We start from the raw sequence: 19,615 nt of genomic DNA, 5'->3' as shown, positions 1-19,615 counted from the left end.
AATCACCCCTTCGTCTTTTAGGTCGTTACCTGCTAGGATTCTTCCCTCTTAAGATTGCAGCCAAAGCTTAGAAAATCCTACTTGCTATATATACCCAAAGGACTGACAAACTATTCATTAACTACAACATTGCTGACCACCTAGCCCAATCTGGCTTAATCAGGGAATGCCTTAAAATAGAAGGCAATGCGACCAAAACAACAGTTGCAAGTAATATTAGAGTTATGATGTCACAGCTCCAGTAGGAATGGTAAAAGCAATGTATTCCCTGTGCAAGTAATAATAAGAAGAGTTACAATGTCACAGCGGCAGTAGGAATATGATTTGGTAAAGCAAGATATTCTCTACAAGAATGGCTTCTTTTCAGCGGAAGAATGCATTTCTACTATCAGTCTGGGACCAACCAAATGCAGAAAGAGATGGATATTCCAGAATTATTTATTTGGTAATTCCACGTGTTGTTTTATGGCTGCTATAGAAGCACAACTGTTGGACAGTAGAAAAACTAATACACAAAAAAAATAAAATAATTACATCTCGACTCGACAACCTTCAAAACTAGGCCAGATCACACCACCAATCAACAATTCATTCTCAGCAATGACCATGTCAGGAGGGGACACGCCTAATATGAATGGTCCAACATATTAGGCTGCAAAGATGTCACGGTGAACCCTGCTGACTGTGGGACTCCAACAGAGGGATGCTGAATTGAACTGTCAAAAAAAAAAAAAAAAAAAATCAGGCATCATATTGTTCCATGCTTGTTCTGAATAATAAGGCCTGTTTGGAATTCAGAAAATATTAGGAAAAGGAATTGAAATATAAAGGAATCCTCATTTTCATGTTTGATTATCAAGAAAAATGAGAAAGAAAATAAAAAAATATACCAAATTTATAATAAAAAAAAATTAATTTTACACATCATTAATATTTTATTTTATTTTATTTTTAATCACATTAAAACAAGCTTTTATTTTTTATAGTATTTAATAGAGAAGAAAAATATAAGGGAAAATCAGTTTACTCCTTATTTTCTTTTTCTTTTCCCACATAAAATCCTTGATCCAAAGGAGCCCTAATGGTTAAAGTAAAAAGTGTAACACAAAATCTGCATTTAGATTACATTTATCTATTATCTGCTGTTCATGAATATCATTACTTGTACCTTAAGTAGGATAAGGAGTTGGAAGACGAGAGAAAGAAGGAAAAGGAAGGGAAGAAGAAAGAAGAAAAAGATTGAAAAAAGGAGGGGTAATGTCAGTAAGAGACAAAGTGACAAAGAGGGAACGTCTGATTAGATTCCACGACACAACTCCCAAATATACTTAAACTAAAAAATACATAATTACACATTAATTCTGAACAATGAAGCAATACAAAATCAAAAAGTGCTATATTCAATACGTGCATCCAAATTCTACAAATGTACCACCTAAAAATATGTCTGAATACCAAAATGGTAGAGGCAACATGTAGCATCTGAAGTTGGGGGACGACCTCTCCACTATATCAGTTATTGCCAAAACTACAATAAGAAGAATAAACAAACTCATCATTCAAAATAGTCTCAGCCGTAACTTGTGGCTGAGAAAGGGAAGTGATGCGGCATGATTGGTGGATATAGCCTGTAGGATATGCCATATTAGAAATCTAACAGATTAGGGATAGATGGCAAGGATACTCAGTAGAGGAGAAAAATCACCCCATGTGGAAAGTAAACTTTTCTCACTGACATTTTTTTGTTTTATGGAGTAGTTTTTAATATCTAGAAAAAATCCAACAAAAGAAAAAATCCAACAATGTCACACAGATGACCCACAAAATATTACAACTAAATCCAAATCTTGATGCTGACAGGATTAATTTGTCTTCCAAAATGTGTACCAAACACTGGCAGTCAAATTTGTCCTGGGCGGCATCAAAATCTCATGAAAAATAAAATCCAAATACCACAGCTGGGTGAACTCCTTGCGATTCTAGAAGTAGAAGAGATGCCAGGTGAATCAAATGGAATTTCTGGCATGCGAGGGGCCACCAGTGACTTTCCAGTGATGGTCTTCCATCTGATAGAAGATCACAGGGTGGTAACTCCGATGGTGGATATCACTATGATAAAATTTCATCAAGGGAAAGATCATGAAGGATCAGCCATAGGAAAATCATTTCTCCGTTGCACGAGGGCTTCTCAAGTGTCAGACAGCCACAAAAAATTGAGGTTCAACAGGTTGAGAACCTCTGTTTCTAATGTTGGTGCCAGTGTGACCAAAACATTTTGGCATAGTGGTGTCTAAAAAGAGCAATAGTGTATTTTTTTTTTTTGGTCCATATTGAAGTGTCATTTGATAAATTCAAGTCCATCCTTTTTTTGACTCCTACAAATGACTGAACTCAAATTTGAATGCTCTGATCTTCAAGCCAAACACCACTTCTTTGCAGAAATGCTTATTTTAAATGGTAAGTGCTACAAGCACTTTAAGTGCTCCCAAACGGATAAAGCCAACAAAACAAATGACGCCCCTACTTTGGCTAGTTTTGAAGTTGTCTCAAGCTTGAAAGTAAACCTTTGTAAAAGTGAGCTCCTTCCAATTGGAGAGAACACCTGGACCTTCCTTGCTGGTCTTCCGGGCTGCAGGATGGGATCCTTTCCTATTAATTACCTTGGTCTCCCCCTTCAGAGCCAAATTCAAAGACAAAGGAGTCTAGGACCATATTATTGAAAGTTTGAAAGGAGTAAAATAAATTTCTTATCAAAAGGAGGCAAACTCACCCTCATCAAGAGCACTTTGACGAATCTTCCAGTCTATTTCATGTCCTTTGTTCCCTTACTGGCCTCAATCGCTAGGAGATTGGATGAAATTTAAAGAAGATTTCTTTGGGGAAGCTTATGGTAGGAGTTCAAATATCACCTTGTTAGATGAGGAGTGGCTAAACAACCCATTTTTTCGAGAGCTTGGGTTTGAAATCCCTCAACACTTTCAATAAAGCCCTCCTTTGGAAGTAATTATGGAAGTTAATGAAGAAGAAAGACCACTTTTGGTGGGATATTATTGTTTCTAAATATGGGCTTGATCATAATGGTTGGACAACACACAATAGAAGGGGACCCTATGGAGTGTTAGTTTGGAAATTCATCAGGAAAGGATGGAATGATTTTTTTCCAATTTGTGACATTTCAAGTGGGAAATGGGGCTAATGTTCACTTTTGGCATGATGAAAATTTTAATTTAATAGACGGGTATCTGTAATCTTTACGTGGGGAGATAAATAAGCAATTAATAATAGGAGCTCCAAATTTAATTTCGAATATGACAGAAAGTGCAATTATAATTCTTTAGTGGTATGAATTATAATTAATGTAATTAAGGATGAATTCGGGTCGGATTGGGAATTTTTAATTATGTGGGAAGTCCTAGTCATATTTGCCCAGAGGTCCCTACTGTAGCCTATATACACGCGCTCCATTCAGCAGCTAGGAGATATGAGAAAACTCTCACAGAGGCAGATGTTTTCGTGAGAGAAGAAAACTCTAGTAGCCGCTTACGAGCCCTCTCTCTCAAGAGCAAGGCATGTTCAAGGAATATAGTAGAAGATTCCTGAACGTCTTCAAGAGCTCGTTTTCGTACTTGCAGATTCAGGATCAAACTAGACAGATTTCACAGGTATAATCCTGATCACGTAATAAGGAATTGCATGATCTGATAATTTTTTTTTTTAATCCGTATGCACTACAATCGGATCTTAGGACTATTCCACAAGTCCCTTCAATTGGTATCACAGCCTCAGTTGATATTGTACAAGGATAATAATACCGTGTTCTTCAAAAATCAAATCAATGCATGCTTGGGGTAGAACGTGTGTATGCACTAACACCTGTTTTGCAGCATTCTATCCGGCAATTATGGTCACATGAATGTATGTTTTGTGATTGCGATTGTTTATTACAAGATTCGTAGCATGTGAACTCCGGTTATGGAGGCATAGGATTTTGTAATCTGATGCAAACTTCATCACACGAATGTATGTTTTGTGATTACAATTGTTCATTAAAAGATTCGTAGTATGTGAACTCCGGTTATGGCGGCATAAAATTTTGTAATCTGATGCAGCTTCATTCGAGAAGGAGGCACAATTGCGGCGTGTGCATAGCAGTGGCGAAAAATAAGAAAAACCCTAGAACAGTGATGCAGTTTTTCGTTCCTTTTTTGAATTTGAATTTGAGTTTGAATTTGAATTTAAATTTAAATTTAAATTTACCTGGACCCCTGAGACCTAACCGGGTAGGTCGAACCCCGTCGGGGGCACTGCCCCGAGGCCCCGCCAAACCCCATCACTGCATAATGAAAAACAAGGATTCACGGTATTATGATGCAAGTTGCTCGACCATAATTGTTGACTATTTATTATATCATATTTCTTGTTTATATATGTTTGCTTAGCGTGTTTGTTATTCTTGTGTTATGTCATTAGCATGTAAAATTTAAAATTTCAATGTTGGTTTATGCATGTGCAATTAGAGAATAAAATTAATTCCCAAGTTATAATACAATTTTTTTCATAAAAAAAATATTAAAGGAAATTGGAATTTTATTTGTTGCGTGTAATTTAGTTACCAATATTGGAATATTAAATTTATTTGAATATTAAACATGTGTTTGTATCCCTCATGAATTAAATAACTAAGTGGGCGAGGGAATTTATTACATATAAATCCCATGGTCTCCATCACTAATTTATAGGTGAAATAATGATATTAGTATCTTCCTCCCCAGTGGATGGAATTAATTACAGACTCACCAAGTATAAACTCTAGTAATTGTTAGTATTGGGTCACCTCTCCATCTGGGGATTCACTACGAGACAATAGGCCTAGTATTATGTGATGGTATACACTTAGCTATGAATAATAGTATCCTCACCATCCGAGTCATTGCTATTGTTTATTGGTAGAGGGAACCATATTCTTTTAATTGAATTAAAAGTTTATTATTGCACATCATATTTTGTTATAATATGTGATTCTCAGGATTAAAATGACTTTCAATCCCCTAGCTGTTATTCTCAAAGAAAAAAAATTGGTTGGACCTAATTATATTGACTGGAAAAGGAACTTGAATATTGTACTGACTGCAGAGGAGTACAAGTGTGTGATCGTAGAGGTATGTCCACAGAAACCCGGTGAAGGGGCAATCGATGAGGAAACCCAGGCTTACCGAAAGTGGATTAAGGCTGATGAGATGGCGCGGTGTTACATTTTGGCATCCATGTCAAATGTTCTGCAACATCAGCATCAGTCTATGTCTTATGCCTATGATATAAAGCAGAACCTCAATCAAAATCGTGCTGCTAGGCAGACTGCTATGAAGGAACTTATGAATACTACTATGGCAGAAGGGACCCAAGTAACGGATCATGTTCTGAAGATGATTGGTCTTCTCAATGAGCTAGAGATCCTTGGAGTTGAAATCGATGGGGAATCCTAGGTCAATATCGCTCTCCAGTCGCTGCCCGACTCTTTCAAGCAGTTTTGCATGAACTACAACATGAATAAGCTCTCTTACTCATTGGCAGAACTACTTAAAGAGCTTCAAGTAGCTGAAGGCCTCATCAAGAAGCCAACTATTACTCTTGTGATTGAGAAAGGTTCTTCTTCTAGGCCGAAAGAAGCAGAAAAAAGTTCAGAAACCACAGGGAGCTCCTCTAGTAGTGCATGGGCCGCAGGATGGAGTGAAAAAACCTAAGGGCAAGTGTTTTCACAACAAGCAGTCAGGGCACTGAAAATCACAATGTCCAGTTTATCTCGCCAAACAAAACAACAAAGGTATATCTCATTCACTAGTAGTTGAAACGTGTTTAGCGGTGATATCTATCAGTACCTGGTGTGTAGACACGGGGGCCAATAAACATATCTGTAATTCTCTGAAGGGGTTCCAGCAAACCCGCCAACTAAGTGATGGGGAGATTTACATATTTCTGAGAGATGGGGCGAGAGTGTCAATAGTTGCAGTAGGAGATATTCTCATTTCTTTTGGTAGAGATAGGATTTTAATATTAAAAGACTCTCTTTATGTACCTTCCATTAGAAGGAATTTGATCTTAGTTTCTAAGTTGGTTGATTACGGATATTCCATTTATTTTAATAACTCAGTTATTATTAAGTTAAATAAACGTTTTATTTTTTCTGGTACATTGGTGGATGGTCTTTATATTATTAATCAAGTTTCTCCCACAGTGCAACTAAATGAATTGAATAACACTGATAAACTATCATGTAAAAGAAAGAAACCTTCTGAATTGAACAAACTTATCTTTGGCACCTACGCGTAGGTCATTTATCTGAGACGGATTTCAAGGCTGGTTCAGAATGGACCATTAGGTTCATTAGAAGTGGAGGTGCTACCAATCTGTGAATCCTGCTTAGAAGGTATGATGACCAAGCGGCCCCTTTCGGCCAAGGGCTATAGAGCAAAAGAGGCATTAGAACTGGTTCACTTTGATTTGTGTGGCCCAATGAATATCCAGACTAGAGGTGGCTCTAAAATCTCCCACTTAGACTCAAAGCCATGCTGCCATACATCTCACTCTCATTCCCTCTACATGACTATGAAAAGTCCTAGCTAGTAAGCTCTTTGTAAACGGGTCTGCTAGGTTGCTTGCCGATGCAATCTTGATCACCATTACACCACCACTCTGCACGATATCTCATATCAGGTGATACTTGCGCTCGATGTGTTTTACCCTCTTGTGGCTCCTGGGTTCCTTTGAGTTAGTAACTGCCCCGCTATTATCACAGTAAAGTGTAATAGGCGATTGTACCGAAGGCCCAACTCCTAGATCCAATAGAAAGTTCCTAAGCCAAACGGACTCCTTGGTTGCCTCAGAGACCGCCACATATTCGGCCTCCACATGATTGCAGGATACTCCTCCAACTAATGGCTCCACCTGCTAGTGTAAACACATTTCCTGAGGTTGATTTTCTGAAATCTTTATCTGACTGAAAATCTGAGTCTGTGTACCCAATGGGTACTAGACTATCTGCCTGATAAACCAATATATAATCCTGAATCCTTTTCAGGTACTTGATTATATGTTTTACCGCAGTCCAGTATTCCTGCCCTGGGTTAAACTGATATCTACTAACCATGCCTACAGCAAAACAGATGTTAGGTCTAGTGCAAAGCATAGCATACATGAGGCTTCCTACTGCTGATGCATAAGGAACTGCCTTCATGTTCTCTACCTCAATCGATGTTTTAGGACACTAATCCTTGGATGGATAGATTCCATGTCTGAAAGAGAGTAACCCTTTCTTGGAATCCTGCATGCTAAAATGGGCATGAATCATAATAACATAAGTTGCTTGTGATAAGCCCAACATCATTTACTTGCGATCTCGCAAAAGCTTGATCCCAAGGATGTGACCGGGTTCTCCCAAGTCCTTCATGTCGAACTGTCCGAATAACCATACCTTAACCGAAAATAATACCCTCACATCATTTCCGATGAGTAAGATATCATCCACATATAGCACCAAGAATACCACCACGTTTTTGTCATGCTTTTTGTATACACATGACTCATCAGGGTATTGATCAAAACCATAAGATTTAATAGCTTGATCAAAACGGATGTTCCAAGACCTAGATGCCTGCTTAAGTCCATAAATGGACTTCTTAAACTTGCACAACATGTGTTGACCTACTGCTACAAAACCATCTGGTTGCACCATATAGATGCACTCATCAAGACTTCCATTAAGGAAAGCTGTCTTGACATCCATTTGCCAAATTTCATAATCAAAATGAGCTGCAATGGATAAGAGAATCCGAATAGACTTTAGCATGGCTACCAGCGAGAAAGTTTCCTCATAGTCTATTCCCTCTTTCTGAGTAAACCCTTTCGCAACAAGCCTAGCCTTGAAGGTTTCCACCCTCCCGTCTGCTCCTTTCTTCTTCTTATAGATCCACTTGCATCTGATGGGTTTTATCCCTTCGGGTGGCTTTACAAGATCCCAGACTTGATTAGAGTACATAAACTCTATCTCTGATTTCATAGCCTTCTGCCAGAGTTCTGCATCTTTATCTTGAAGTGTTTCACAATAGTTCCTGGGTTCGGTATCCGATTCATCAAGGATCCTATCATAAGACTCTCCCAATAACTTATATCGATTAGGCTGGTGTACAACCCTCCCATTACGACAAGGCACGTTTTGTTGTGTTGATCTTGATCCTTGTGCACCATCATTCTGCCCTGGTTGTACAGCCGGCATATTGATGGTAGCTGCATGTGATAGGTGAGACTTAGCTCGAGCTACAACATTCCTCCCACTACGACGAGGCAATGGGATCTCAATAACTCTGTCTTGTGGTGGTTCTTCTTGCTCTATTGGTATAGCTGGTATATCTCCCCTCAACTCTTCTAGAACAATCCTACTTCTGGGTTTGTAGTTCATTACATAGTCCTCTTCTAATAATCAAGCATTGGTAATAACAATGACCTTCTGATCCTTAGGACAATAAAATAAACCACCTTTCGTTCCTCTAGGGTAGCCAACAAATAAACAAACATCTGTCCTTGATTCCAACTTATCTGTTTTCCCTTTTAGCATGTGTGCTGGACTACCCCATATCCGAACATGCCACAGACTAGGTTCGCGCCCAGTCCACAATTTTGTGGGTGTAGTAGGTACTAACTTAGATGGGACCAAGTTCAAAATATATGTTGTTGTTTCTAGTGCGTGCCCCCAAAACGAATTAGGCAAATCTGAATAACTCATCATAGATCTAACCATGTCCATAAGATTCCTATTCCTTCTTTCTGCTACACCATTCTGTTGTGGCATACCAGGTGCAGACAACTGGGATTCAATTCCCTCCTCTAATAAGTAATTCACAAATTTTCCTAAGGTACTCGCCACCACGGTCAGATTGTAGTGTCTTGATACATTTACCCTGACGCTTCTCCATTTCTGCCTTAAATACCTTTAATTTGGCACATCAAATAAATATACTCATACCTTGAGTAATCATCAATGAAAGTAACGAAATACTCAAAGTCACCTCTAGCCTAGATATTCATGGGGCCACACAAATCAGAGTGAAACTAATTCTAATGCCTCTTTTGCTCTATAGCCCTTGGCTGAAAATGGCCGCTTGGTCATCTTACCTTCTAAGCAAGATTCATAGACTGGTAGCGCCTCCACTTCTAATGAACCTAATGGCCACACCGTGAATCCTTGTTTGCCATTACGCAGTGCTGGGGTTCGGCAGGGCCCCGGGGCAAAGCCCTCGGCGGGGTTCAACCTACCCGGTCAAGTCGCAGGGGTCCAAGTTAATTTAAATTCAAATTCAAATTCAAATTTAAATTCAAATTCAAAAACAAATTTAAATTCAAATTCAAATTCAAATTCAAAAAAGGAACGAAAAACAACATCATTGTTTTAAGATTTTTCCTATTTTTCCCCACTGCTATGCACACACCGCAACTGTGCCTCCTTCTTGGATGAAGCTGCATCAGATTACAAAATATTATGCCTCCATAACCGGAGTTCACATGCTACGAATCTTATAATGAACAAATGTAATCACAAAACATACATTCGTGTGATGAAGCTGCATTAGATTACAAAGTCTTATGCCTCCATAACCGGAGTTCACATGCTACGAATCTTATAATAAACAATCGCAATCACAAAACATACATTCATGTGACCATAATTTACAGACAGAGCGCTGCAAAATAGGTGTTAGTGCATACACACGTTCTACCCCATGCATGCATTGATTCAATTTTCGAAGAACACGATATTATTATCCGTATACAATATCAACCGAGGCTCTAATGCCAATTGAAGGGACTTGCGGAATAGCCCTAAGACCCGGTTGTAGTGTATACGGATAACAAAAAAAATTATCAGATCATGCAATCCCTAATTACGTGATTAGGATTATACCTGCGAGATCTGTCTGGTTTGATCCTAAATCTACAAGTACGAAAACGAACTCTTGAAGATAACCATGAATCTTCTACTGTATTCCTTGAACACGCTTTATTCCTAAGAGAGTGGGCTCATAAGCAGCTGCAAGAGTTTTCTTCTCTCACGAAAACGTCTGCCTCTGTGAGAGTTTTCTCATTTCTCCTAGCTGCTGAATGAAGCACGTGTACATAGGCTCCAGCAGGGACCTCTAGGCAAATATGATTAGGGCTTCCCACGTAATTGAGAATTCCTAATCCAACCTGAATTCATCCTTAATTACGTTAATTATAATTCATACCACTAAAGAATTATAATTGCACTCCCTGTCATATTCGAAATTAAATTTTGAGCTCCTATTATTAAATGCTTATTTATCTCCCCACGTAAAGATTACAGATACCCGTCTATTAAATTAAATTACTGACAATTTAATTAATTGACATATTAATTCCCTGAGACCTTCCACTTAACTTTTTTGATGTGCCGGATTCAAAATCCACCTACAGGGTTTGACACAATCAAAACTTATAAGCTTCCTCAAGGGGGTATCAATAATCCCGATACTGAAACGTGGATTCCATCAATAATTAATGTTCACCATACACATAATGTCATCACCCAACTCACTGAGTATTTTGACCCATAAAGAATCTCACTCTTCTATAAATCAAAGTAATAAAAACACTATATGCACGTATCCAATAATCATATCATAAGAGCATAAGCACTCATAATAACCATGAGGTATTAATTTTTTTATATAGTCAGTATAAAAACAATTTACCTCAAGACGGTCCTGTTCAATACACACAAAGTGTACTAGCACAAGGAGTTGGAAATGTACCATTCCCAATAGTCAAGACAGACATATTAAAACCTTGTGCTATAGTCCTACCAATGGTGTGTCCAATTTCATTTAAGACTGTGAACAATAAACTTATATTCTATAAGAACTGATGATCTAATCTTCTATGTATAAGTCGTACTCTACACATTAGATCACCTACTATATAGAATAAAAGACACACATGTATAATCATTAAATAAATAATGTCAGGCAAACATTGCTCACAAAGATTCTCACTAAAATGGAATAACTAAAGTTATTAATAAATACTAAAACTGATTACATAAAGCATGTTTTTCAGTATAAATCCCTAACAGAGTGGCTTGAGAACAATAATCTTAGAGCTATCTTTCTTTCCATCTACAACTTGGCTAGTCACAAAAATGCCCTTATCAGTCATCATCTCCAAATCACTAATCAAGGAAATTTTTGGAATATCCCCTTTACTAGGAATGTGGCAGATTGCGAACTTCATGCACTCTTTGACTCCTATAGAATACTCTATAAATTCCATTAACAGAACATCCCCAACGAAACAAAATGAGCTTTGGACAAAAATGGTGTTTTCACTGTTAAATCTTTATAAAAGAAGCTCTCATCGATGGGAACAAATTGCAACAACTCCCCTTGGTTAACATTTGGAGGACAGCAGCCCCTTCAAAGGTTGCCTTTTTTGTTTGGGAGTCCACACATGGAAATATTTTAACCCTTGACAATCTGCAGAAAAGGGGGCTTGCAGTCACAAATAGGTGTTTTCTTTGTATGGTTGATGCAGAAACAGTCAATCACATTCTTCTCCTCTACCCCTGGACAAGGAACTTGTGGAATTTGGTTCTATCCTCTACAGCAATGGGTTACATAAAATTTAATTGAATGGAGATTTGGGCTTGGAAAGGCATCAACGCCAACCAAGGAGAAGCAAAAAACTTTGGACCTCATCCCTCTCACCATCTTTTGGTGTGCTTGGAAAGAAAGAAATAAGAGATTCTTCAAAGATACAACTACTCTGCTTCAGATTAGCAAAGACCAGTGGATTGTTGCTGTCTCCAGCTGGCTTAGTGAGCAAATTGTTAAAGATGATAATGCAATCATTGATCTTTGCAACACTCTATAGAGTGGTTGATGTTTTGTACCATGGGTTGGCATCCCCTTGACGCCTTACTATTATAAATTTCTCTTTAATGATTGAAAAAAAAAAAAAAAAAAACTTACAACAGACAAGTGTTTCATAAGAAATCAAAATTGCAATCAAATACTATTAAGAAATAAATAATTAGTAAATGTCAATAATATACAACAACAACAACAAAACCAAGCCTTAAGTTCCACGAGGTGTGGTCGGCTATATGAATCCTTTTTCGCCACTTTCATTGACCATTTCTTTTGACAAATTTAGGGATATTAAATCCTTACTCACTATCTCCTCTCAAGTTATTTTAGGTCTACCCCTACCCTTTCTACTGTCCCCCATAGTAACTAACTCTCTCTTCCTCACTGATGCACTATGTGGCCTACGTTGCAAGTGTCCATACCATCTAAGTCGTCCCTCCCTTATCTTATCCTCTATAGGAGTTACACCTAATTTACTGCTAATATGTCCATTCCTTAATTTATCTTTCAATGTTATACCACTCATCCATCTAAGCATTCTCATCTCGGTAACTTTTACTTTTTGAATATTATGTTTCTTCATCGCCCCACATTCCGATCCATAAAGCATAGCTGGTCTTATAGCTATCCTATAAAACTTCCCTTTTAATTTTAAGGGTATTCTATGATCACAGAGCACACTTGAAGCACTTCTCCATTTTACCCAACCTGCTTTAACTCTATGCATTACATCATCTTCAATTTCTCCTTTAACTTGCATAATAGATCCAAGGAATCGAAATCTACAAGTGTTATTTATTTCTTCATCATCAAGTTTAACTTTGTCTTCAATATTCCTCCTATCATTACTAAAATTACATTTCATATATTCTGTCTTATTTCTACTTAACCTAAAGCCTCTAGATTCCAAAGCTTCTCTCCATAATTCTAACTCAACCTCTACTCCATCCCTAGTTTCATCAATTAATACAATATCATCTACAAACAACATACATCATGGAACCTCCTTTTGAATACTCTTAGTCAATTGGTCCATGTCACTAAAGCAAAAAAGATAAGGACTCAAAGCAGATCCTTGATGTACACCTATAGTGATTGGAAATTCTCTAGTTTCTCCATCTATAGTCCTTACACTAGTCATCACTCCATCATACATATCTTTAATGACATCAGTATACCTACTACATACACCCTTTTTTTCTAAAACCCACCATAGAACTTTGCAAGTCCCTCTTCTTTTCCCTAAAATTTTCCATTAATCTCTTAAAAGATATATAGCTTCTGTGATAGATCTCCCAAGCATAAAACCAAATTGATTTTCTGAGACCTTCATTTCTAACCTTAATCTTTGTTCAACTACCCTTTCCCATAGTTTCATTGTATGACTCATAAGTTCAATTCCACGATAGTTATTACAATTTTGAATATCTCCTTTATTTTTGTATATAGGTATTAAAGTGTTTTTCCTCCATTCATCTTAAATTCGAATAATATAATTAAATATATAATGCCCATTCTCCTAAATAAAACAACCTCCCAAAAGATATATGCATAAAAATAATTTTTTTCATTCTCCAAAAGTAAAACAATTACCCCAACAAACAACATGAAAGAGAGAACAAACATGATAGAGAGAGAATTTAAGAAACCAACAAAGGAGAAGCCAACAATATACTAAGGCCACCCACTCCTCTTCTCAACTTTCCCAACTTTTCCTCTCGACTTGCTTCCAATTTCCTTCTGCAGAATCTTTATTTTTCACAGATTTATTTTTTCCATAAGTTAAATTTCAATCAAAGCAGTCCTCCTCCCCAGCATGGTGGCGGCCTCTGCCACTGCCTCCATTGGGGATTCCCTTTTGGAGCAGAAGCAGAAGCAAAAGGCACATAAGGTGACCTGCGATTTTGACATGAACAGCAACAACTTGTTGGAGTTTGAAGACTTCGTCCAGTTGATGGAGAGAGGGAGTGAGAGGGATGAAGACGAGCATCTGAGAATGGCTTTAGAGATGTTTGAAGGAGAGAAGAGGTGTGGGTGCATCATGCCCAAGGGATTGCAGAGGATTGCAGACAGAGAATTCAATTCCAGTTTCATCGATTTCTTCCCCCCCCCCCCCCTCTCTATTTTTCGTTCTTGATCTTATCTTTATTACCTGTGAATTCTGCTTGAATTTTTAGAATGGAGAGAAATAATGAGTTTTGATATTTGAATTTGAATTGAGAGAGCAGTTAAGGAGCAGTTGAAACCCAGCAGTTAAATGCCATGTTTTTGCAAATTAATTTACATTTATATCCATACAAATTAAATCTTCTAAAGAAAAAAAAATTAAAGAAAGATAAATTTGGAATTAAGAAAGATGACCCCAAAGGGGGAATCCCCCATTTATAGTATTAGCGAAAGACAATGTTGGATCAGTTTTTTCTGAGTTTGAAGTGTGATGGAAAGGGACATAAAATAGAGAAATAAAAAAGAGAAGGGGGTGGAGGAGGAAAAAGAGAAAGGAAGGCAGTACTTTACATAGGGGAGAGATAAGAGTTACACAAAGGAAGTTCCGAGTAGATTCAAAATTAGCCAATTCATTCAACAACATAAATACCTACTATGCATATACGATACAGATACATAATTGCTCATTAACTCCTAGACAATGAAAAACAATACGAAACAAACAAATTGTTGAATTCAATGCATGTATCCTACTTTTTTCTAATCTACGCCTAAAATATGTGCCACAAATAGGAGGCCTAAACAGTCAGAGTTCCAATAAAGGTGATGGGACCTCACGTTATGAGCCAATAATGGCAGGGCAGTAGTCCAGAAGAACATTATTATCTTGGCCTGAAATCTGAATGCAGAAACTCTGTTCTTACAACAGAGGTCACTTATTACATATCAGACGAAAGGGCCTAAACAATGGTTTATCAAATGTGCATAACTCCTACAATGCTATAACATCATTCAAAGAAAAATATGCCCAATAAGAAAATCTTAAAATACTGTTGAAATAATCATATCCTTAACTGTTTCAACCATGAGCAGAAAGAAATACATGTATACATGAACTAACCTAAATGGTAATGACAAGGCAAGCCTGAGTGGCATGTCAGTTTCATTTCTATCAGGAGAAAGAAGTGACCAAAAAGCTGAAAGACAGAAAACGAAAAACAAGTCATCAACAGCAAACATCCAAATAATTAAATAAATGTTTTTGAAGGTGCCATATAGCTGGCTAGGTAAGGAGGGCAGACACAATGGATCCAGGCTCCAGCCATGCCTTATTGGGGAAAAGTGACTTTTCTTTGTGTTGCACATCACCTTTGAACCCCCAAAAAAAAAGGGAAATCTATTTTAATACATAAGAGAGACAAAGGACTTATCCATTACTCTTTCTGAATTCAGGATAAATAGTTCCACATTCAACTAGGTGTTTGCAAATGCCGCAGCACACATGGTGGAAATAGACTGTAGGATCCATCAAATTAGAAATATGACTTATCATGATTAACCAGAAGGATATTCAGTGGCAAAGAGAGATCCTATTCACTCAGAAACACAGCGCGGTTGAGGCAATGGAGGTGCCACTAGGTGAATCCTCAAACCACCTGTTGAGGATGTGGCTCATATTCTGAGTGGAGTGCATGTCCCAAGGAAAGCACCGTGACGCAAGGGACCAAGAGAGAGATGCAAGGTGCAGCCTTTAGGGAAAACCGTCAACAGTTTGAGGTGTAACCGTTGACGATTTCAGGCAGTGTTGCAAGGTGTTCTTCTCAGCTTCAAACCGTAGACGGTTTCACTCGCGGACGTTACAGATTTTCAAATCCAAGATCAGTAGATTGGGCTAATCGAAGGAATTTCCTTCAGGGGATTGCTACAAAAGTGTTTTAGATCAACTATAGGTCTTCTATACCCATTAGATTGTTATATAATGATTATGTAACCTTAGATGGGATTAAGCATGTAAGCTTCATTGTTCATAGTGAAAACAGTTGCTGCTCCCGTGAACGTAGGCAAATTGCTGAACCACATAAATTTTTGTGTTTTGATTGTTGCTTTCATTGATTCACATTGTTGAGTGATTGCTAGGTTCGTATAGTTCATCATCGAGTGTTTGCTTGCTTGTTCTGTTGATTGTTCGTGAGAGTTCGTGTGAGATCTTCCGCTGCGTGCACTCGGCGCCGACAATTGGTTTTTGAGGGCTGATTGTTGAGAACAACAATCAGTATCAGACCCGGGTGATTGTTGGCGTGTTTGCACAACGATTGGCATCAGAGCTACTGGTTCTCAATGGCGGGGATTTATTCTGCAAGGTTCGAGGTTGGTAAGTTCGACGGAACGGGGAACTTCGGGCTATAGTAGAGGAGGGCGAAGGACTTGCTGGTGCAGCAAGAAATGGTGAAGGGTCTATACGGAAAGAAGCTGGAAAGCATGGACGACACAAGTTGGAAGGAGCTAGAAGCGAAAACTATGTCCACTATTAGGTTATGTCTGACCGATGATGTGTTATATCACGTCATGGATGAGGACTCGCCGACAACAATTTGGCTGAAACTGGAGCAACGGTACATGTCCAAGTCATTGAAGAACAAGCTATATATCTTAAACAAAAGTTTTATTGGCTTAAGATGGCGAAGGGTTAGGACTTGACTCAGCACATCAACACATTTAATCAGATCATTAGTGATCTTGGGCGAGTTGATGTGAAGTTCGAGGAGGAAAAAACGTTGATGCTGTTGAATTCCCTACCTACGTCGCCTACATACGAGAATCTGATTACGATGCTGACTTGGGGGAAAGAAACCTTGGAGTTGGAGGACATCACGAGTGCATTGTTGGGGTTCCATCAAAGGAAGAAAGCCTACGATGAGGGTTCACATGGTGAAGGGCTCGTGGCGAAGGGTAATCAGGATCGTGGGAGAAGCAAGTCCTGGAATGGATCAAATGGTAATAAAACTCAATCCAGGAGGAGGAAGGGCGTTCTCTATTTTAAGTGCGAGAAACTAGGGCACATAAAACTCGAACGTCCGGAGTGAGAGAAGGGAAAGGCAAAAACTCAAGAGGGTTCATCAAGATCTATGAATGTAGTGGAAGAAGGGGACTCAAAGAGCAGTGATTGTGAGATGCTTTCTGTTTCATCAGGTTCAGAACGCCTCACGAGTTCTTGGATCCTAGACTCGAGATGTTCTTTTCACATGACGCCCAACAAATCTTGGTTCACCATTTACAGATTAGTGAGTCCTCGTTCTATTCTAATGGGAAACAGTGCAATTTGCAAAGTTATCGGAATGGGAGATATCAGGATCAAAATGTATGATGGTGTGGTAAGAACGTTGTGTGGGGTAAGGTATGTACCCGATCTACGGAAGAACGTGATATCATTGAGTGCTTTGGATTGTAACAGGTATAATTATAAGTCCAAAGGCGGGACGATGACGGTGTGTGATGGCATATTAATGGTGATGAAAGGACAGAGGATAGCAGAAAATCTCTATACACTGCAGGGTAATACAGTTGTAGGTGGAGCTGCAGCTGAGAGTTCTGAGTCAGGTAATATCGTTTTGTGTAATACAACCACACACAAAATGGTGGGTATTCTTAACTACATTGTTGTAGATGTTTGGGAAATGGTGAGGGCAGCATCACGAGTTGGATATGGGTACTTCGTGAAGTTATCACGAAAGGTCTGGGCGTATCTCATGCAGTACGAGTTGGAGATGTTTTCCAGGTGTAACTTGTGGCTGAGGTGGAATATCAGACCGGGAGAGAGTTCCTCAAGTCAGATATTGATGCTGAGTACGCTGGTGTTCAAAGAGTTTTGTGAGCAGGGCATGGTGTATGCAGGGCTTGCAAGGGACTTCTTGGTGAAGTCAACGAGTATGGTGTGTTTCTCGGTTAATCGATCACCAGAGGTATCACTAGATGGGAGAGTTGCAGGAGAGGCTTGGACTAGATATGCAGTAGACTTTGGAGATCCAACTATGCACGTTTCTAGTAAGGTGGGATCTAGGCTTGGTGTGATACCTAGACAGTGCATCTTTCTGGTATACAAGAAAGATGGGTTAGAGTTGGGTGTACCAATGACAAACAGGGTGGCGATTGGTGGAGACATGGTTTTAGGTGTTAAAACCATGGGACAGCGTACTTAGGTAAATGAAGAGAAACGGGTGCCAAAAAGTTGCAATAGCAGCAATGAGCATATTGTACAGGTGGAGTTGGAGACTCTAGGCAGAAATGCAGGAAGTTCTAACTCAGGAGACTTGCAATGTCACGGGATAAACTTGAGCAGAAAGGAGATTGTGATGCAGGTGGAATTTCAGACTCAGGGCAGAGATGACATTGGTCATGATGCAAGGAGTTCAAGCTCGGGAGACTAGCAGAATCACAATGGGCTTAGAGGCACTATCAGGCCACCGCCCAGGTATGATCTGATGTCTAATGCAACCATTACTACCAAGAAGGATACTACTACCTTTCAAGAGGCAGTGCGCAGCCAGGAGAAGGGTAGGTGGATAAGTGTCATGGTGGAGGAGATGGAGATACTGTATAAGAGTCAAACGTGGGGGTTAGTGGTGCTCCCAGAGGGGGAGAGGGAGATTGGCTGCAAGTGGGCAAGTAATCTGTTTTTTTATGTGTGACATGCCAATTGCTGGGAAGGTTTCAACTGAGGTAAATCAGTCGGGGACTCTGCTGAGAAAGGAAGTTGACATGAAGATTTTGGGTGCTGCCAAGACTGTTCTTGGGTTGGAGATTCGCAAGAATAAAGTTACAGGAAGATTGAGATTATATCAGGGTGACTTTATAGTCATAGCAGCGGGGAGATTGGTGTTATCTCAGGGTGGCTATGTGGACAAAACTACATGGAGATTGTGGTTATCTTCAGGTGGTTTTGGGGATGAGGTGTTGGAAAGGTTTAGCATGGTTAATGTTAAATTGGTCAACGGTACACCGTTGGCAAATCTAAGTAAACAGTCTACCACTCAGTACTCAAGGACAGACGGTGATGTTCGGGTCATGTCAAAGGTTTCCTACGCCAGTGCAGTTGGGTACTTTAGTGGGCAAGAGAGGGTTCCATCAATTGTGAGGTTCGCAGATGGAGACTACACAAAGGGCTTGGATGACAGGAGGGTTACAATGGAGTGCGATGTGGGAAGGCCTAATTGTTGGAAGTCCGAGGTACAGCCTCGGGGTGCGCTGGTTACAACTGGATCGGAGTTCTTGGCAGTGGCTAAGGCTGCTAAGGTAGCATTGTGATTCAAGGGATCATTCAAGGAGCTGCGTTCAACTAGGTGGAGTTCCTATTACCACGGTCAAGTTCAAGTGTGGCTTGGACTTGGTATACGTCTCCAGGTGTTCTACTAGCTCAGATGGAGCAATGGGGAATTATGCTTTCAGGTTTCTCCTAAGAGTTGAATATTCGCCAAGGTGGAGATTGTTGGGGATGTGACTCATATTCTGAGTGGAACACATGTACCAAGGAAAGCACCGTGAGGCGAGGGACCAAGAGAGAGATGCAGGATGCAGCCTTGAAGGCAAACCATCGACAGTTTGGGGTGTAACCATCGACGATTTCAGGCAGTGTTGCAAGATGTTCTTCTTGGCTTCAAACCGTCGACGGTTTCACTCACGGACGTTACGGATTTTCAAATCCGAGATCAATATATTGGGCTAATCAGAGGGGTTTCCTC

General features: G+C 39.2%; 1 protein-coding gene across 6 annotated transcripts in view; it reads right to left on the bottom strand.

Annotated features, from left to right (window-relative positions):
• Positions 1-248: 248 nt before the first annotated feature.
• The window catches only part of LOC131155805 (serine/threonine-protein kinase MHK), a 57,572-nt gene continuing 38,205 nt past the window's right edge, over positions 249-19,615 (bottom strand). For 2 of the 6 annotated variants that reach the window (XM_058109226.1, XM_058109225.1), the window contains exons 17-18: positions 15,001-15,076; positions 249-716 (exon numbers count right to left, since the gene is read on the bottom strand). In XM_058109226.1, coding sequence (XP_057965209.1) covers positions 626-716; positions 15,001-15,076 — 167 coding nt within the window. In that variant the 3' untranslated portion in view covers positions 249-625. Of the gene's footprint in view, positions 717-4,257; positions 4,334-15,000; positions 15,077-19,615 lie in introns of all 6 variants that reach the window. The other 4 variants (XM_058109229.1, XM_058109230.1, XM_058109228.1 and 1 more) reach the window with 3 other exon arrangements.

This window comes from Malania oleifera, chromosome 5 (assembly GCF_029873635.1).
Source record: "Malania oleifera isolate guangnan ecotype guangnan chromosome 5, ASM2987363v1, whole genome shotgun sequence".
Lineage (NCBI taxonomy): Eukaryota > Viridiplantae > Streptophyta > Magnoliopsida > Santalales > Ximeniaceae > Malania > Malania oleifera.
This window is presented reverse-complemented; position numbering and strand designations above follow the sequence as displayed.